The 17,824-nt window shown below is 52.8% G+C and overlaps 1 protein-coding gene across 1 annotated transcript in view; it reads left to right on the top strand.

The window, feature by feature from the left end:
• The window catches only part of DGAT2 (diacylglycerol O-acyltransferase 2), a 36,631-nt gene that overhangs the window by 6,618 nt on the left and 12,189 nt on the right, over positions 1-17,824 (top strand). Inside the window, exon 3 of the mRNA XM_038569341.1 lies at positions 13,388-13,516. Within this exon, the coding sequence (XP_038425269.1) occupies positions 13,388-13,516 (129 nt within the window). The remainder of the gene's footprint in view (positions 1-13,387; positions 13,517-17,824) is intronic.

Raw genomic sequence — 17,824 nt, 5'->3', positions numbered from 1 at the left:
TATTTAAGAAAGAGTTTCTGTTCATTGTACCCTTTGATGCCCGCAACAAGGGAAGGAAGGGACTTACCCATATTCATGGCTTTAAAATGTTTTTGTCTCCTGGGAACGGGACTGGTATGCTCTCTATGGTCGGGACTGGTATGCTCTCTATGGTCGTCCTTCCTGGAGATCCCCTCCCCTTGCCTCTGCTGTCCACCAGCTGGGAGCCGTGTCTTCCAGGAGCTGTTGACTCTGGTTTTCAACCTCGAGTTTGTATTTAAGGAGGACTTTTAGTGAATGATTTTGACCAAGTCCCTTAACATCCTATCAGGAGAATTTCCCCATGTTTTTTTCAGATCTTAAGAACTCCTCCCCTACTGCCCCCCACTTTTTTCTTTTTTTTTTTTTTTTTTTTTCCCCCACTTTTTTCTTAACTGGCTGCAAGGAATACCATCTTAGGATCTAGCAAGGGCTGGTATGAAATGCAAACAAGTCATATGTTAACTCTCTGGATCTACTTTGGCGAAAGACTGGGTGGGGTCAGGGAGGGTGCTGAAGCAAATTTTAGGTTATCTAGGTATCTCCATTAGATCGGCTTTTTACATCCTTGGTCTTTGAAGACACTCCTCAGTGGCCTGATTTGCCTCTCTGGATAAGTGTCCACTGTTGTGAGGTGGTGAACACCTCGTCAGTGGCGATATTCAAGGAGAGACCATGGATTCTGAGAAAGGAAGTCCTGTGCTAGGTGAGAGATTGAAATAGGTACCTTGGTGACTGGTTTCTGGGCCAAAAGACAAAGCCAGCTGTGGGAGCATGGGTGGGTAGGTGTCTGGTGGGGAAGGTGGGAGTTCTCTAATGTCTGGTAACTTCTAGTCTCTGAAGAACTATCCTGTGCCTGGGGTGGAGGCTGCAGAGTTAGTCACATTTGTATCCCTGCTTTTGTCCCTGGACCAGAGGCTCTTCAGGTCAGAGCCCTCTGACGCCTGCCTAGATCCTCAGGGTTTAGCATGAGACCCAGCACAAAATGGTGGCACCTCCAGGAAAATTCTGAGTTGATTTTTTTGTTCTGTGTATCTCCAAAAAAACAAGGCCAGGAGCAGGGGTGGGATTACAAGAGGCAGGTTTTGATGTCATGGAAAAATCCTTTCTAACAGCTGTTGAGGACTGCAACAGGCTTGGTGTGGATAGAGATGGAGCTCCCCATTACTGGGGGTATGCAAGTAGGAGCTTGGTAGGGAGTGAAACTAAGAGGCTAGATTGCTGGGTAACTGCGGCTATGGGTTGACAATCGCCCAACCCAGTCCTAAATCCTAGGATGAAAACATCACTCTCCTATTCCCGTCCCCCCCATTTCTTTACAACTGTCTCCCTTCCCCTGCACCTCTTCCCTAACCACACAGAGGCCCCTTTGGGGTTATCTGTGCTACTAAGGGCTCCTCTGTACTGGGAAAGGAGAGCTAAGAGTAATATTTTATTGGCTGGCTGGGTGACTCAATAGCTGATGTGGAAATCCTGCCCCACCCCCATCCTCCCACCTCCAATTCAGCAGCAAGTACTTGAGTCATAAAATCATAGCTGTCTGTTGGTGCTGGATCTGGCCCAGCTCTCACATTACCTATGGGATATTGAGGGCCCCAGAGAGAAGGGGCTGGTTCAGAGTTATCAAACCCAGGATTGGAACCCAGATCCATCTCCCAGTCTGTGACTTGTCTCCTTAACCAAGAGAGGAGGTGAAGGGCTGAGCACAGGGCTCTGGCTATTGCAGATGCCCAGCAGTTTCCTGAATGAGTAAAGGTTGCTCCCAGTCTCTGGGACGGGATAGTAGATCACTCCTTGCCAAGCTTTTTTTTTGCATAAGCTGCCCCAATGGTGGAGACACCACAGATCCCCAGAGCTCTGATGTCAGGTGATGAACTGCCAGCTGCCCCTTCATTATATGTCAGACCTTCCAAACTCTTCCAGGAGGCCATGAAGCCCCACGTGAGCAGCCCCCACTGCCTCACAACCTCATCTCCTACCACACCATGCTCCAGAACTGCCACTGGTCTTCCCTTTCCTCCAGCATTCCCACCAGTTCTGTCCTACCCCAGGCCCTTTGCATGAGCTGCCCCTCTGTCCAGATCTTCTCATGGCTGCTTTGGATCCTCAGGCTCCTCTCAGAGACCTTTTTCTGGCCATGCCATGTGTAGAACAGCCTCCTAGTTACCACATCTTGCTGTATTGTTTCTAACCCTTCCCGTTACCTTATAATTTTTCGTGCGTCCTTATCTGTTTGGTAATTACGTCCCCTGTAAGATCATCAGGAGGGAAGCAGGGACTTATCTTTCTCAGTGTTGTCTCCCTGGAATCTAGTATAGTGTATGGCATATAGTAGGTGCTTAGTAAATATTTGTTGAATGAGTGAATCATTAATGGAACCTTAGCCCTCCTGAGAGCTGCCCTGTTCCTCTTGGAAAGAAGTCCTGCTTGTAGTTTCAGTGTGATCCCTCAGTCCTTCCTCAGACCTCCTCTGTTTCTGCTTGTTCTGGGTACAGGGGCTGCAGCTGTTCCCTGCTGTGGAGATCCCTTTGATCTCAGGAGGAATTGGCTCCAGGGCCAAGTGCCAAGTAGGGGAAGCTGGGCTCCCTCATGGTCCCCCTCATCACTTCCAGAGCTTTGGAAGCTAGAGAGCCAGGATGCCAGCCCTACCTTCCCTCTCAGACATGGCTGGGTGGCTCACTTACCCTCTGGGGATCTCACCCCCCCATATGGAAAATAGGATCAGAAATCTCAACTTCTCAAGAATATGAGGGTATGAGTGAGCATGAATGGAAAATGCTTTTTAAACTTGTGACACTCAAGTTCATCCCTGTCATTCATCCTGTGTGACACATGCAGCAGGCTCCCAACACTGTGGAGAGTGGCAGCCTCTGCTCTGATGTGTCCAGGAAGGCTTTGCCCCCATGGGGACTTGGGGTGTGGGCCTCTCAGTTTACTGATGGAGCACCTTCTGCATGTCAGGCTCTGTATGGCCCCTGCATCAGTCCACCTTGGTCCCTGCCTTTCAGGGGGACGTACACAGGACGGCAGCACACAGTGAGGCACACAGCAATGGGGAAGGAAGCATGGGGAGCTGTGGAGGCCTCAAGGTGAGGGTGGGACAGCTACATTATCTTGGTTGGGGTCAAGGAAGGCTTTCTGGAAGAGGCGACATTCTATCTGGATATTGAAAGATGAATAGGTGTTAGCAAGGCAGGCTATAGAACATTCAGGTATAGGGAACAGTATAAACAGAGGCATGGGATTTGTCGGGATGGGCAGTTTGGTTGCAGGGCCCCAGAGTGATGAACCCACGTGCCAAGACCCTGCTACCAAGAGGCAGAGACAAGAGAGACAGAGGTTGCTGTATCCAGGCCTTGGGTGGCACACCTGTACCCCCTGGTTGTGCGGGGGAGGAGGAAGATTTGAAGGCTCCTAAGAAAGGTGCACTCAGACTTCTTGGCCTCCACCACTTCTCAGGTCTCCTGGGTATATGGAGTTGCTGCTGGCAGAGAGCCTGGGGCTAGGAGTCAGGTCTGAGGTCTCTCCAGCCCCTGTGCTGCCACTGAACCGCTCTGTAACCTCAGGAAACCACTGCCCCTTCCTGACTCTCATCTATAAAACGGGCAAAAGCCTGATAGAAGTAGCTGCCCAGGTTCTGGTTCAAACCCAAGGAAGCCAAACCCACAAACCCTTTGGGCAAATCCACAGACTTGGGAAACGTGAATTCCTTTTTTTATTAGAGCAGATTTAAGAGTCCTGAGTAAAGGGCCAGGAGCCTACCCTGCATGTGCTTCCCATGTAACCTGGCAAGACTGTGCCCTCTTGGGATGTTAAGCCTCGTCGCTGGTACAGTGAAGAGAGCTGGAAAAGCCGGTCCTCTTGGGTTCATTCCAGCTCTGCTGTAGAAATGGGATTTCAATCCCACCCCTGACTGCTGTGGGTCCATGGGGCCCAACCTCTTCCTCATTCCTGTTCCCTGCTTACCTTTGTGAAAATGGGCTCATGTCCTGCCTGGGGCCCAAGTGAGTGCCCCAGAAGAGCTAGCTCCCCACACTTGCTCATTGACTAGGATAGGGGCCTCTTTGGAAACTCCTCAGTGACATACCCACAGGCTGGCGGTGTTGCCATGGCAACTCCTCCTACTTCTGTAGCTATTTTTTTTAATGTGCCAGAATGTGGGGGTGGGGAAGGCAGGCCACTGGGGTCCTAAGCAATCACCTCCAGGTTCAAGAGTCCCAGGAATATGACCTTCCAAAAGCCCCACTTCCCTCACCTCACCTCCCAGGACTCCACCCTACTTCATGAAAACCAAATACTTGAAAGTCCAGGCCTCTGGAGTAGCCCAAGGTGGGGGGGGGGGGGGGGGGGGGGGGGGGGTGGGGGGTGGGGTGGGGGGGGGGGGGGGGGGCGGGGGCTTGTAGTCCTTTTAGGGATCTTTTGTGGTTAAAAATTTATTAGTAGCTTCTAGCAGAGCACAGAAGCCTCAACTTGTGGGGACCTCAGATTTCAGCGAATCCAACCCAAATCTCTATTATAGTGCCAGGGGGGATCCTGAGACCTCAGGGGCAAGGGGGAGGTCCCAGGGTCCCAGCCTATCAGTGGATACTGGGGACGCCCAGCTCCTTGCCATAATCCTACACAGGAGGTCCCGAGGCAGGAATCCACTGAGCCCGTAGAGTCCTGCTGGCCATGACGGGAGCCTCGCAGCCAGCACAGCTGTGTGTCAGCTTCCCCTTTGGGCCAGATGTCCCAGCTGGCACTGCTTTAATGACACCTACCCCTGAAAGGAGAGACTATTAGTCTTTCCAGGAAAGAGCTCACCAGTGCTTTGGGACCAGGTGAATGACTGGCTTATTGCCAAGGCACCATCTGAAGCTGGTGAGGGAAATGAGAGGAGTGGGCAGTGGTGTTCTCGGCCTTTGGGATGGAGCCCAGAACTCCTTGGCCTGACATTCCCAATACTGCATGGCTCCCTACCCACTTTCTCAACTAGACTCGCCCACTCACACAGTTGCTATGCTATGCTCCAGCCTGGCTGAACGACTTGGGGTTAATTCCTCCAATTTCTGCTCTGTCTTCCTTCCAGGCCTTTGCAAATGCCAATGCCAGGCCTCGAGCACCTGGGGTCCTGACCCTGCACCTTCCCTGTCAGCCTGGCTAACCCTTACTCATCATTTACACCTCACCTGACCCATTACTTCCTCCAGGGAAGTGTCTCTGAGAACATTCTCTGGATCAGGTTGGAGGCCTCCCCTAGATTCCCCGGCCCTGACTTACCATCCATGCCTAATTATTCATAGCCCTGTCTCCCCAGCCATGGCTGGGGGTACTGCCTGGGGGCAGAACTCAGCCTCAGCAGGTATCCAAGAAGCAGAGGAGAAGCAGCGTTTGGCAGCTCCCACCCTAGGTCTGCAGCACCAGGCCTGATGTATAAGGGTAGTTAGAAAACACTTGCTGAAAAAATGGTAGTGTTTGGGCTCCATCCTTCTCTTTCTTGCTCTGGAGCCTTCTGCTGTTGTCCTTGCCTTTAACTCCAGCCTGTCTAGCTGGAGGAGACCCGTCTCTCCTGGTTTCCCAGAAAGCTCCGTTTGACCATCTGTTGTGGCACACAGGTCAGTCAGCTGTGGACAGGGCCTATCTTCGTCGCGTCTGGACCCTGTCTGTTCATCTCAGTCCCCTCCAGCGTCCAGTCACTCAGGAAACACTTGACTGAGCATCTGCTCTGTGCCTGACCCCATGCTGGGCAAAGGGACCCAGAAGAACAAGATGCAGTCCCTGCAAACAAATGCACACCCTTTCCTATAATGAGAAATGCTGAATATAGGGGTGAGGTCGGCTTCCCTGGGGAAGAGTCAGCCAGGAAAGCCAGGAAGGTTGAGAAAAGTCTCTGAGGGGTCAGCACTGGCGGTATCTACCAAGTATGAGCTGAAGGACTAACCAGATTGGATCTGAAGGTGACAGGACACTAGCTGGGGGGGGGGGGGGGCGCTGTAGGCAAGGGTAAAAGTGTGAGAGTCTTCCTGGAAGGAAAGAGTATCTGGCTGAGCATGTGGTGAGGTACTTTGTGTGTAAGACTTACAGGAGCCCTGGCATGGACTAGGACTCTGGTGGACGAGGACTGGGTACCTGCTGGAAGGTACCCATCAGGGGCCAGAGAAGAGAACTTGCCTCTGGCCTTGAAGAAGTAGCATCTGTTAGGCACTCAGCCTAGCTTCCTGGGCCTCCCTGGCACTGGAGGGGTCTGCCAAGGTCAGTATGTCCATCTCTCTGCCTCTGTGCAGACTAGAACCCAGCCTCTTTGGAGCAACTTCCTCACTGTCCATTTGGCCACTGATGTCTGAGGGCAGAACTTAGGTCCAGGTGGGCCCAGGTGTGACATCCTTGGGGCTGAGGACATGAGCAAGATGACTTCCCTCCTCAAGGAGCCCCTGGAGGTGGGGGATCTGGGTGGCTCAGTGGTTGAGTATCTGCCTTTGGCTCAGGGCATGATCCCACGGTCCTGGGATCGAGTCCCGCAATGGGCTCCCCGCAGGGAGTCTGCTTCTCCCTCTGCCTATGTCTCTGCCTTTCTGTGTGTGTCTCATGAATGAATACATAAAATCTTAAAAAAATACTTTAAAAGAAGCCCTTGGAGGCTATTCACATCTCTGTGACCTCACTGGCATCTTCCTAGGCTTTATCAGGTGTGCCAGACACTCTTTGGTTTTTTTATAAGTTGTTTAGATTCCTCACCACAATCCTGAATTATAACTAAGGAAGACATGGAGTCTCAGACAAGGATGTGGCTTTCAGGGTCTCACAGCAGGCAAGAGTCAGAGCCAGGGTTTGAATCTCACGTGTGCTGATGTCAACACCTCTGCTTCCAGGCAGGGCAGGGGTTGTTATACCCATTAGACAGGAGCCAAAACCAAGGCCCACTTGATAATTACCTAGCATTCACCCAGCTCTGTAGTTTTTATGAAGCTCTTGCCTATACACCATCTCATTTAAGTCTCACAAAATCTGGCGAGGTGGGTCTTCGCCCCACTGCACAGATGAGGAAACTGAGGCTTGCACAGGAAGTGACTCACCAAGGCTACACTTCCTGCTGGTTAGAGGCCAGGTTCTCCTGACGCCCAGCCTCCTGTCCTCTGCACCTTTTCCAGCCTGGAAGCCCTCCTCCCCCCCGAGGGGCCAATAGTGAAGGTGAGTGGAGGAAGCAGTGGGAGCCACCCCGCAGCATGACCCATGGCTGTCCATATGTGCTCCTGCCTCCTCATGGAGGATCCTCTTGCTCCCCTTCTAGCTCATCATCCCACATTATTTATCTTCAGCGCTCTCATCTGGCATCACGTCACACATTTACGTGTAGGTGCTTTATCTCTCCTGAGCTGGATTCCAGCCCCTGAACAAGTGCGGCTTTATCTGCTGTGCTCACTGTGGTTTCCCTGGTGCCTAGTTCAGTGCCTGGCACCTCCTCAGTGCTGTAGGCTTCAAGCCTGGCCTCTGCCGCGGCCCACCTTCTCCAGGAGGCCACTTTTGGCTCCTCAGGCCATTCCCAGCTTCTCTATTTTCAGCTTCCGTTTTCGGTAAATGTGAACCCCTGGGTCATTAAGCCAGCTGTTTATGGCTGCCTCAGAGCCTTCATTCCCACAGATGCCACAGTCACAGCGCCTGCTTGCCTTCCCCTCACCTCCTGGGTCTTGTCTCCAAGGCCTTGCTGCCCCCTGGAGCCTCCCCTGCCGGCACCCCCTCGCTCAGCCCCCTCTTCTCATAACGCACTGCCTCGGGGCTGTCACTTCCTGACAGACTCTGTTGGCTCACTTCTCCCACCCCTTGTCACTGTGGTCCGCGGTAGAAGCGATGGCGGTAGCTGCCATCTGATCACCTGACATATGCCGAATGTACCTCCCATGCACTGTTCCTTTTTCTTGTCATCCCAACAATCCTATGAGGTGGGGATTATCCTCCTCATTTTACAGATGAGGACACCGAAGCTGAGGGAGGCTGGGTGACTTGTCTCAAGTCACAGAGCCACGTGGGGGCAGAGCTGGCCAAGAGGCCTCCCTCAGATTAAGGGGGTTAGAGCTCAGATCCTACCCCACTCTGGCATGTGGAAGGGGAAGCCCAGGAAACCCTGGTTTCATCAGCCTGGGTGCGGCCTTCCTGGTCACTCTGCTATCAGATGTTGGGCAAGGAAGTGTTCACACAGCCATTCCCACCGCCACCCCAGCCTAAGCTCTGCGACTGATGGGGTTGGGCCCCACCGCCATATAGGCAGCTCTGGCTTAGCCCTGGTGGCGGCAGCCAGACTTGTGGGAGCTTGCGGGTGGGGGGTTGGCATCCCTTGCACAGCCAGTCTGTGGGATGATGTCCCTGGGAGGGTTGGGGCATGGTTGGAGGCCAAGCAGGTAGCCCTCCCTTAAGTAAGAGTATGTTCCTGAAGTCTGGGTGTGCGCTGGGTGTGCACTGGCTTGTGTAGTGTGAACCCGCCCTCAATAGCTTGGCATCATGGGAATGATGAGGGACGCAGAGCCCACATTCCAGCCTTGAGTCCTAGCTACCCAGTACCCTGACTCCAACCTCTTTTGGCTTCACCTCACCTCAGTTTCCATCTCTGTGAAATGGAGTTGCCCATCCCCTTCCTGGGGAGTGCTCTGGGACTCTGAAACCCAGATAGATGGGGGGCCTTCTTTCTGGGGATGAGAGAACTGCTCTGGCTTCCCTGGCAGCTCTACTCCCTCTGCCCTCCATCAATCTAGGAATAATGAGCTGTGTAAAGTAAGTGGTGAGAGAGATGGTGCCTGGGAGCAGCTGTTTGAATGCGCTGTTGGGGACATTTCTTCACAGGACTAGTGAAGTTACTCTATGGTCTGTCTTGTCTCCCTCCCTGAGAAAAAGATACGTAGGTAGTGCATTTTGTTCCCATTGCAGTGGGAAACTCCTGCTCAGGCCGCTCAGTCTGACTTGGACATCCAGGCCTCCTACTGCCTCTGTGGCTCATGGGTCTTCGTTCACGTGCAAGCACCTTCTGAGCACCTTCTCTCACTGGGCCCTGTGCAGGGCTCTGGGCACATAGATGAATTGGTGTGAGCCCTGGCACCCAGGAGACACTGGCGGAGCAGGGTGGCCAGTGGGCACGGAGGGTGCTCTGTGGTCAGGGAGGCCGGGAGAGGGTGGTGTGAGAGCAGACTAGACTCAGCTAGATGCTGAGGTTCCCTGCCAGCCCGTTCCCCCGCCCCCAGACCTGGGGACAGTCAGGCTAAGTGTGAAGGTGGTGACAGTGTGGCATCTGATTGCAACACTGGCATCCACATCAGCCTCTTCCACAGCCTGGGCAGAAGAGGTGCTGACGGCTGAGTGGTGAGGGCCAGCTGTGACCTGGGGGTGCTTCCCATCCGCTGGCCAGCCATACCAGGACTGTTGCTGGGCAGTGAGCCTCTAGGTCTGTCCCCAGGACAGACACCAGAGTGCAGCAAAGAGATTGTAGGATTCATCCTCCCCACCCTCACTGTAGAGATGGAGGAACCAAAGCCCAGAGAAGTAAGAGTCACACAGGTGTCAGTGGCGGAACTGGGACCGAAACCTCAAGGCATGCTGCCATTTCACCTGGTCTGGCCCATGACCCAAAACCCTGTCCCCTCTCAGCTTCCCCCTACTTTGTTGTGGGAAGAAGAGAGAAGGAACTTGGAGAGACCTGCCATCTGGGAACAGAAAGAACCCAAGCCTAGAGGTCGGACCTGAATGGAGTCCAGCTATGCTACTCTGGCCGAGTAACCTTGGCCCTGTCACTTTTTTATCATCATCAAAATAGGAGTGATGATGCCACAGTGAGGGATCAAGGTGCCTGTGACAGTGCTGTGTGGGCCATGTGGGCAGCGCACCTGTCACCCAACTGTGAAGAGAGGGGCTAGGGAGCCTGAGGAACAGCCCGAACAGAGACCAGTTCTTTCTCTCACTCGGCAAATCTTTGCAGTGTTTGCTCCAGGTCAGGCCCTGGCAGGCCACTGGAAACCTAGATGTAGATCAGACCCAGGTCTGGCTCCATCTTGGGAGAATGGATTTATAATCAGCAGCTAGTACAAGGTGAGGGGCGGTGGGACCCAGAGGGGGTCTTCTTTCCTCTCCCTTATTTTTCTATTCTGTGGGCCTCTCCTGACTTCATTCCAGATAGGTTCTCTCCATGGACAGGGGGCAGGTAGGATGGCTTCTGACAGTTCCAGGTTTGCTTGGCCTTTAGCGTCTATAATCCCAGAGAAAGAATGACAACCCCTCTCCAAAGGCTTACACTTTCTGGGTTTTGAAGGACAAGCTGCCTCATCTCATTGTCAGGGTCTCGTCAGGTGGGCACAGCAAGGAGGGATTTTCTGGGCAGAGGAGCAATGACTCAGCGTCTCTTAGGTCCATTCGGGGCTTCCACTGGGGCTGGAGTTCAGTGTCATGGGCAGGCCAGCTCCAGGGCTGGGCTCTGCAGTCAGCCAGGTAGGGATGGTCTGGCCTGGAGGCAGCCGAGTGGGTCAGGCCCGAGGAACAGAGTGGCAGCTTCACCCTGGGCTCCCTCTCTGGGCAGCCTCTTACTCTGACTTCCACAGAAACACCTGTCATGCCTTAGTGGACTTGGCATTTCCTACGTTGTTGCAGAACGGGCTGTGGATGGTAGTTGGAGTAAGGCAGAGTGAGAACAAGCTGGGCAGTGTAGAAAAAACCTGCCTCTCACCACTTGCCATGGGGCTGGGGCAAGTTCTTTAGGCCCCTTCTTCCCGTCTGGTTAATAAGGTGAGGGTCACATCCCCTCCTGCACTCTGACCGTATCTAATTGTGAGAGACCGCTAGTAAATTAAGCAGATGGATTTGGATTAGGCATTAGGAAGAATTTGTCTTTTCGGTTGTTTCGATGGAAGATATGTCACCGGTGTGGAATTACTGGGCAATCCCTCTCCATGCAGGAGAGCTCCGTATGATGAATGGAACCAGTTGGCTGGCCCTGACCCAAAGCAGGGGCTGGCTGGCGAGAACGTTCCTTAAGCGCTCCTCATGCTGCTGGCCTCAGGGTCCTGTCTGCAGTAGGAATAGGTCACACGAAGCAATGTCTGATGCCCTTCCCTTCATTTCCTTTTATTCCCTGCCTAGCAGAAAGTGGAGGCCTGCAGCTCTTCCCCCTGCCTCCTTCCCTGCTCCAGACTGGCCCTACCTGAGACTTGGGCTGAGGATCTTTGTTAAAATGCAGATTTCAATATGGTAGATCCAGCATGGAGTCCCAGATCCTACATTTCTAAACAGTGCCCAAGTCCCACTTTGAATAGGAAGGTGCTGGAGTACATTCTGTCTTCTTTTCAGCCAGGGCACCTAGTCTGCCCCAGACCCAGAGCAGGGACTTACCTACCCTTAGCGCCATGGCTCCTGCTTCACTTCATCTAACACAGCCTGGGGGCCGGGGTGGGGGGAGCTGCAAAGTCATGACTTGGCAGGCTAGCCCTGGGATCAGGGATTCAGGCCTGTGCTTGGGCCTTACTTCTCTCCCCCACACATCTACACAGGTCTTTCCCTACTTCTGTACAGGTTTACCAGGCCCTGAACATAACCTACCTCAGACCTGCAGTGTCCTATATACAAGAGCCCTTTGTGCTTGGCACCTGCTTTGGAGAAAAGGGAAGTTCCCTGAGCAGGGAGCAGGAATCTGTGTTCTAGCCCTGGCTCTACTTCCTACTGACTGGGTAACCCTCGCAAATGAGTGCCCCTCAGTCACCTGAGGATCCTGTTGGGCCCTATTAGATGATCCTAAAGGAAGGGTCTCAGGCTCCAGCATGGGTTTTGGGGAGGTGTGGAGGTAGAAAGGGCCTCTGGTGGTAGGATTTTCATTTAGAGGGCCAAGGAGCACTTATGGCAAAATGTCTGTTATGCCTCTGTGGCCCAGCTTCATTTGCTTTTGTGTTTACATACTACCCCTTCCACCCAGTTACACCTGCAAAGTGGTAGATGTTACTGAGCACCCATAGGTGCCATGCACTGAGGATATGACCGGGAGCCCTTGAGGTCTTGCTTGTTGAGTGGAACCAAGGTTCCACTAGTGTCTAGTTCTTCTGCTGGACCATGCCCCCTTCTTCTGATCCATTAGACTAGGTACAGGAGATAGGACTGGTGTGCCTGCCTTGAGGTCTGGTGTTATCTGTGTGTCTCCTAAAAGTTAACTTTCAGCCAGTGAGGTTTATGTCCCTTCCTAACTCTGTTGTGACCTTGTTGCTCTCTAGATTTTGAAGAAATGCAAAGGCTCGAGTGTAAGCCCCTAACCCCCTCTCCCAGGAGTAGGCCAGTGTGAAAGGTCATGAAACCCTCAAGGACAGCATTGTGACTCAGTTCTTGGGCCTTGCAGAGTGTCTGGTGTGAAGGAATGTTTGAGCAGCATCTAGTAGGCACGCAGTGAAGATGAAGAGGGTGAAGAGCATGCAGTTGGTGCTCAGTAGACATGGGGGTTGGAAGTGGCCCTCTTCCTCTGGCCCAGCTGCTGGAAGGAGTGGGGCTATGATTAGGAACCTCACCTATGATCTTCCCCAGGGCTGCCTCTCCTTCCACTACCAGGCTTTTTGGCCCCACTGCCTACCAGCCACTGGAGTCCAGGGCATCATGCTGGGAGCAGATCCAAACAGCCAATTAAGTAGGTGCATCCTGTCCTAACTTCTAGGCTTGGCAGCTGCTTGGTAGCAAACATAATTGTGGCCCTCACTATCCCAGGCTTCTCGAAGCTCACTGGCCTCTGGGTCCTTTGGGGGAAGCAAAAGCTCCCACCTGATTCCTCTCTAGGCCCTGAGTTGAAGCTGAAAGTGGAAATTCCTCTAAAGGTGGCAATGGTGGTGGTAGTGGTGGTGTTGGTGTGAGGACAAGATGGCTCAGCCTGCTGGGAAAGGGGTCCTGGGGATGGGAGGGGGCGGGGATTGGGGTTCTCAAAGTACACTTAGAGAAAAAAACATTGCAAAGTGGATATTGACCCTCTGTCCTTGGCCTCACAGGCATAGATAGCAAAGGTTAAATATTTGTACTAAGATCCAAATAAAGGATAAGGACAGAAGTTTGATTGGGGTGGAGGAGAGGGAAGAGAACTGGCAATTATGAAAAGCTTACCCCCACCCCAGCCTCTTTGGATACTTCATCTGGTCTCCAAAATGACCCGGTGAAGGGAACACCATTCCCAATAGGTACATATTAAAGCTAGGACACGGGGAAGCGTATAAACAGCCCAGAATGACAAAGCTACTGGGTGGCAGGCAAATCTGCATTTGAACCCAGGTCTGTCTGATTTTGTGGCCCATGCTCCTCTCACACTGTGGGAGGTGTCTGTGCAGATGGGTTGGTCCTGGGGATCTGAGGCTGGAAGAAAGCGTGGCAACAGGCTGACCTCTCCCCTCTGCTGCAGGCACTGGCTCCAGCATCCTCTCCGCCCTCCAGGACCTCTTCTCCATCACTTGGCTCAATAGGTCCAAGGTGGAAAAGCAGCTGCAGGTCATCTCGGTGCTACAATGGGTCCTGTCCTTCCTTGTGCTTGGTAAGCTGGGGCTCAGAGGGTGAGGGCAGGCAGGGTCCTCCTCAGCAGAGCTTAGAGCAGGAGCTCTGCTCTGCAGAGGTGAAGGGGAAGAGCATCCTCCAGCCCTTACCACCTTTTGGGTGCCAGGTCAAATACTCTATCCCCCTAGCCATGCGTGAGGACCCAGATGCAGTGGGAGGTGGTGATATGGGTCCCCTCTTACAGATAGGAAACCCAACTCTCACATAAGGTAAGTAACTTGTCCCAAGTCACCCAGATTTGAATCCAGGTCTCTAGGACCCTCAAAGCCTCTGCTTTTCCCACATGCTACCCTGCCTTACCCGCAAACATTTTCCAGCAGGTGTGTTGCTTTGCCTTAGTGTGGTATGGTTGGTACCAGTTTGAGTGCTGACCCAAGCTCAGACAAGCTCTGAGACCTGGAGCTCTTTAAAAGTTAATTTCCTCATTTCAAATGAAGCAAAAGTGCTGCCTTCTTCACAGGGCCTTTGTGGGACTTGAAGGTAAGGAATGAGAACATGCAGCACAGGGCCTGGTCACGGTGGGCCCCCATTATATGGCAGCTGCTGTTGGGACATGCCCTCAAACCCTGCTCCCAGTTGTCAGCACCCTCTGCTGGATGAGGTCCCTACCTGCTCCCCTGGGCCCATTAAAAGCTTCCTTCTTTTCTCTCAACCCCCCCTCCACCATGGCTACACCCGCAGGTTCAGCTTAGTTCCCATCTCCCTCCCTGACTTGCTACCCAGCCCAGGGTCAGGCCATGGTGGATTGTCTGGGAGGAGGAAAGAGCCCACGTATGGGCCAACCCCTGCTCTCCCAGCAGCCTTACTTCTTCTACCCACCCCTGTGTTCTTGGCGTAATGAGAGGCCTCCTGGCCTGTCAGAGCAGAGCATCACAGAGCACATTCCCTTGTCTGTGGGAGAGTCCTTCTGGGCACAGCACTCTTGAGGATTATCCGGGCTGATGGGGATCATCAGGAGTTCCATATCAGTGCCAAGGCATGGAGACCTCTGAGACCACATTTCCACGGCTGTTCCATGCTGCCCCTCCCTTCCTTTGCACAGCAGAGGGAGGGGGCAGGGTGCTGTTTGTCAAGCCCCCTCAATGTGTCTTTCCCTTTCTACTTCATGGACAAGGAAGTAGAAATTTATAGAGCTTCAGTGACTCTCTGAGACTATGCAGTGACTCTCTGAGACTGTGAAGCTCATCAAGTGGCATAGTTGGGATTTGGGTGGAAGCCCAGAGTGCCTGCCGGGGAGCCCACCTTACTGGAGAGCTCCGAATTAGTGGGCCTGGTCTGAACCAGTTTTCAGCTTTGGCCCAAGTGTAGATTTTAGGGAGAGGGCCACAACCCCCCAAAATTAGGTGAAAAATTGTATGTGAGAATATATGTACCTTTTTCTGGGGTGAAGGGCAATTACCATCCTCAGATTCTTATAGAAACATATGGCCTCCAATAGGATAAACACAGGTCTGGGGAACAGAGTAAATTAAACTGACTCCCTTAGGGCTCAAACCTCCACCTTGGCCTACTTTGGGCTGCTTATTAGGATCCTAGAGCAGAGAGCCCAGGAGGGCAGAGACTTGTCCAGAATGAGGAAGGAGTGGGACCAGGACAAGACCCCATGGACTACAGCCTCCCAGATGTCTGTGCAGTCTGCAGCACCAGCTCCCTAAGTCCCCATTTGCACCCAGAAGCCGCTGTTAGCCCTGTCTCAGTGGGTCAGACCCATGCAGTATGCAACAGGGCCTGGCCTCAAGCTGTAGGTTAGCAATTGATCAAGTCCACCATAGCCCAGAAACTGGCCCAGCATCTTCCCAACGCCCTTGTGTAGGTGGGAGTCAAGCCTGCTCGGATGGGCAGGTCTGCTGAGCGGCTGCTAATTATTGCCCAGAGCAGCCCCAGCCACTCCTTCCCGCTCCCACCCAGATCTGCCAGCGGAGGCTCATCTGGTGTTGCAAGGCAGCTGTGGCCCCACTGGCCTACATCTGAACAGACTGACTATCATTTTTGTGCAATGGATCTCTCTGACATTCTGATAAAGGCAATAAACCTTCCTTAATGTTTTTAAATGTGTAATACAAAGTACATTGGGTTCCAAAGGAAACTAGTGATATTGAAGTGTAAATATGTACATACACAATTAAGAAATATTAGGCATACAGTAATACCTGTGCTTCTTATTACGTTAAATAAAAAGATCTAGTGGCAGATGTAATGGTTGCTATTATTCTTAATCGTTTATGAGAGGAAGTGATTTTTTGAAGATCTCTGCTACTGCTATAAATGTGATATGAAAACACTTTTCTTTTATTTTTTTTTTCACTTTCGTTTTCTATTGGGGTCAGTCAACCTGTACTGCTAATATTGCTGTGGTCCTTTATATGCATAAATGAAGGAAATACTAAATTTTCCTAATAGATGGGTGAAAATTAAGGTGTCATCTTGTTCCCCATCCAGTCCATGGATCTCCAGATGGAACACTTGGCTGTGTGTTCTCTTCTCTTTCACATCATGTTGTTTAATTTTCCCAGCACCCTGTGAGGACGTTGAGGCTCAGGGAGGGGCCACAGCCAGTGAGTGGCAGGGCTAATCCAAGCCCACTCTCTTCGAGGGCCCTGCTTTCTCCCTGTCGCTGAGCTGTCACAGGCCACCCTGCTCACAGGCCTCTGTGACCAGACTTTTGAATCACCAGCTTCACCAAGACATGGGGCAAAGGTGACTATGATATTGGTCCTGGGCCTTCCGTGCATGGAGCCAGTAGGTTCTTTCAGTAGTTGTTTACACCTCCAGGACCCTGTGATGGGGCTGCCAGCTGCCACTCTGTGGCCTACGAAGATGAAGCAGGGAGCCCCTCATTCAGAGGACTAGGAACAGGCTCTGAGAAAGGCCATTTGGCAGGTTCAGCTCATTTTTTGCTCAATAAACGGGGTTGGTTTCCTGGGTTGGTTTCTGGAGCTGGCGAGGTGAATCAGCATTCCAGCTCCCAGGGAGCTCAGGGGCTGGAGGGCTGTGTACAGGAGGGAGTCCTGTGCGTGCTAGGAGAGAGGGGCTGTGGGCCCATGAGGGTTAGGAGGAGCAGGTCACCTGGGCTGAGAAAGTCCAGAACTGGAATATGGTCCCTGGACTCACAGCTAGTTCTCCTTTCCTCCAAACAGGCTGCCGTAGCACCAGTGTGTGAATGGTAGGTAGGGGTTCCCATCTTCCCAGAGAGCTCAGACTTTGAGGCTGGGGCGGGGGGCCTGCGGCTCAGCCCCTGCTGGTCCCTATATCCCTTAGGACAATTGGAGGTTTGATGGCAGCTAGATTTTTCAGGCTGCTTAGACTCTAGCCTGAACCTCAGGGCCCTGCCCAGGTCTACCTGGAGAATCCACCTGGCCTCTGAAGGAGCTTGGATACCTGTGGAGTCTAGGGGGCTGGGAAGGCCCTTTTCCCAAGCCTGAGAAAGGGGACCAAATGCAAACTGCTCAACAGTGTGAATGACTTGGTAGGCTGTGAATGCTTCCCTAGGGTCTTATCTTCCCTATCTGTGACATGACACTCCTGAGCTGGTCCGGGAAAGCTGGATGCCTGGTCACTGTGCTGGCCATGGGTACTCTAGGGCTGTGTGGCTCTGGATCCCATGCTCTTTCTTCCTCCTGCTGTGCTGAGCTTCTGCTGGTTTCCCAAGGGAGGGGGGAGGGCCAGATGGACTCTCTATGAGCCTAGGAACAGGAAAATGGTGGTCCCTTGTTGTCCACAATGCAGTCCTCTTCTACTCCTGAGCTAACCTCATCCAAGGCAGCTAAAAACAGTACAGCTATCTTGAGAGCGGCAGTGAACATAAAGTGACCAGGGTTGACTTCCCTCCCTGAGCGGTGGGGAGGGTGCTGGATGGAAGCCATGCTTCTACCAAGGGTGAGCACCTGCTGCCCCCAGCCCTGTGCTGAGTGTCAAGGGGCAAAGAAGATATCCCCCCCTCCCCTAGTGCAGAGAATTCAGAGGTGAGAGATCCATATGGGAAAGTAGTGTGAGACTGGAGAATGGTTCTTGGAGAGATCTAGTCTGGGCTAGACCTTGAAGGCTGGGTAAAAATGGGAGGATAGAGGCCCTGATGAGGGCTTCCAGGGGCCAACCAGATGGCCTCATCAGGCCAGCCCTGTGAGGGCTAGGTAAGCCAGCTCTAGTACAGATTTTCCTTCCTTTCTGAGCCACATTATTCAACGTTAGAGTCGGAAGACCCAGAACGGAGTGACCGTGTGGCAGCTGGCCCCAGAGCATCTTCTGAGGGCCCCGCTGTGGTTTTTGCAAGGGGACCTGTTGGGCTCTG

Source organism: Canis lupus, chromosome 21 (genome assembly GCF_011100685.1).
Source record: "Canis lupus familiaris isolate Mischka breed German Shepherd chromosome 21, alternate assembly UU_Cfam_GSD_1.0, whole genome shotgun sequence".
NCBI classification, from domain to species: Eukaryota; Metazoa; Chordata; class Mammalia; order Carnivora; family Canidae; genus Canis; species Canis lupus.
The sequence above is the reverse complement of the archived record's forward strand: the minus strand, read 5'-3'. Positions and strand labels throughout refer to the sequence as shown.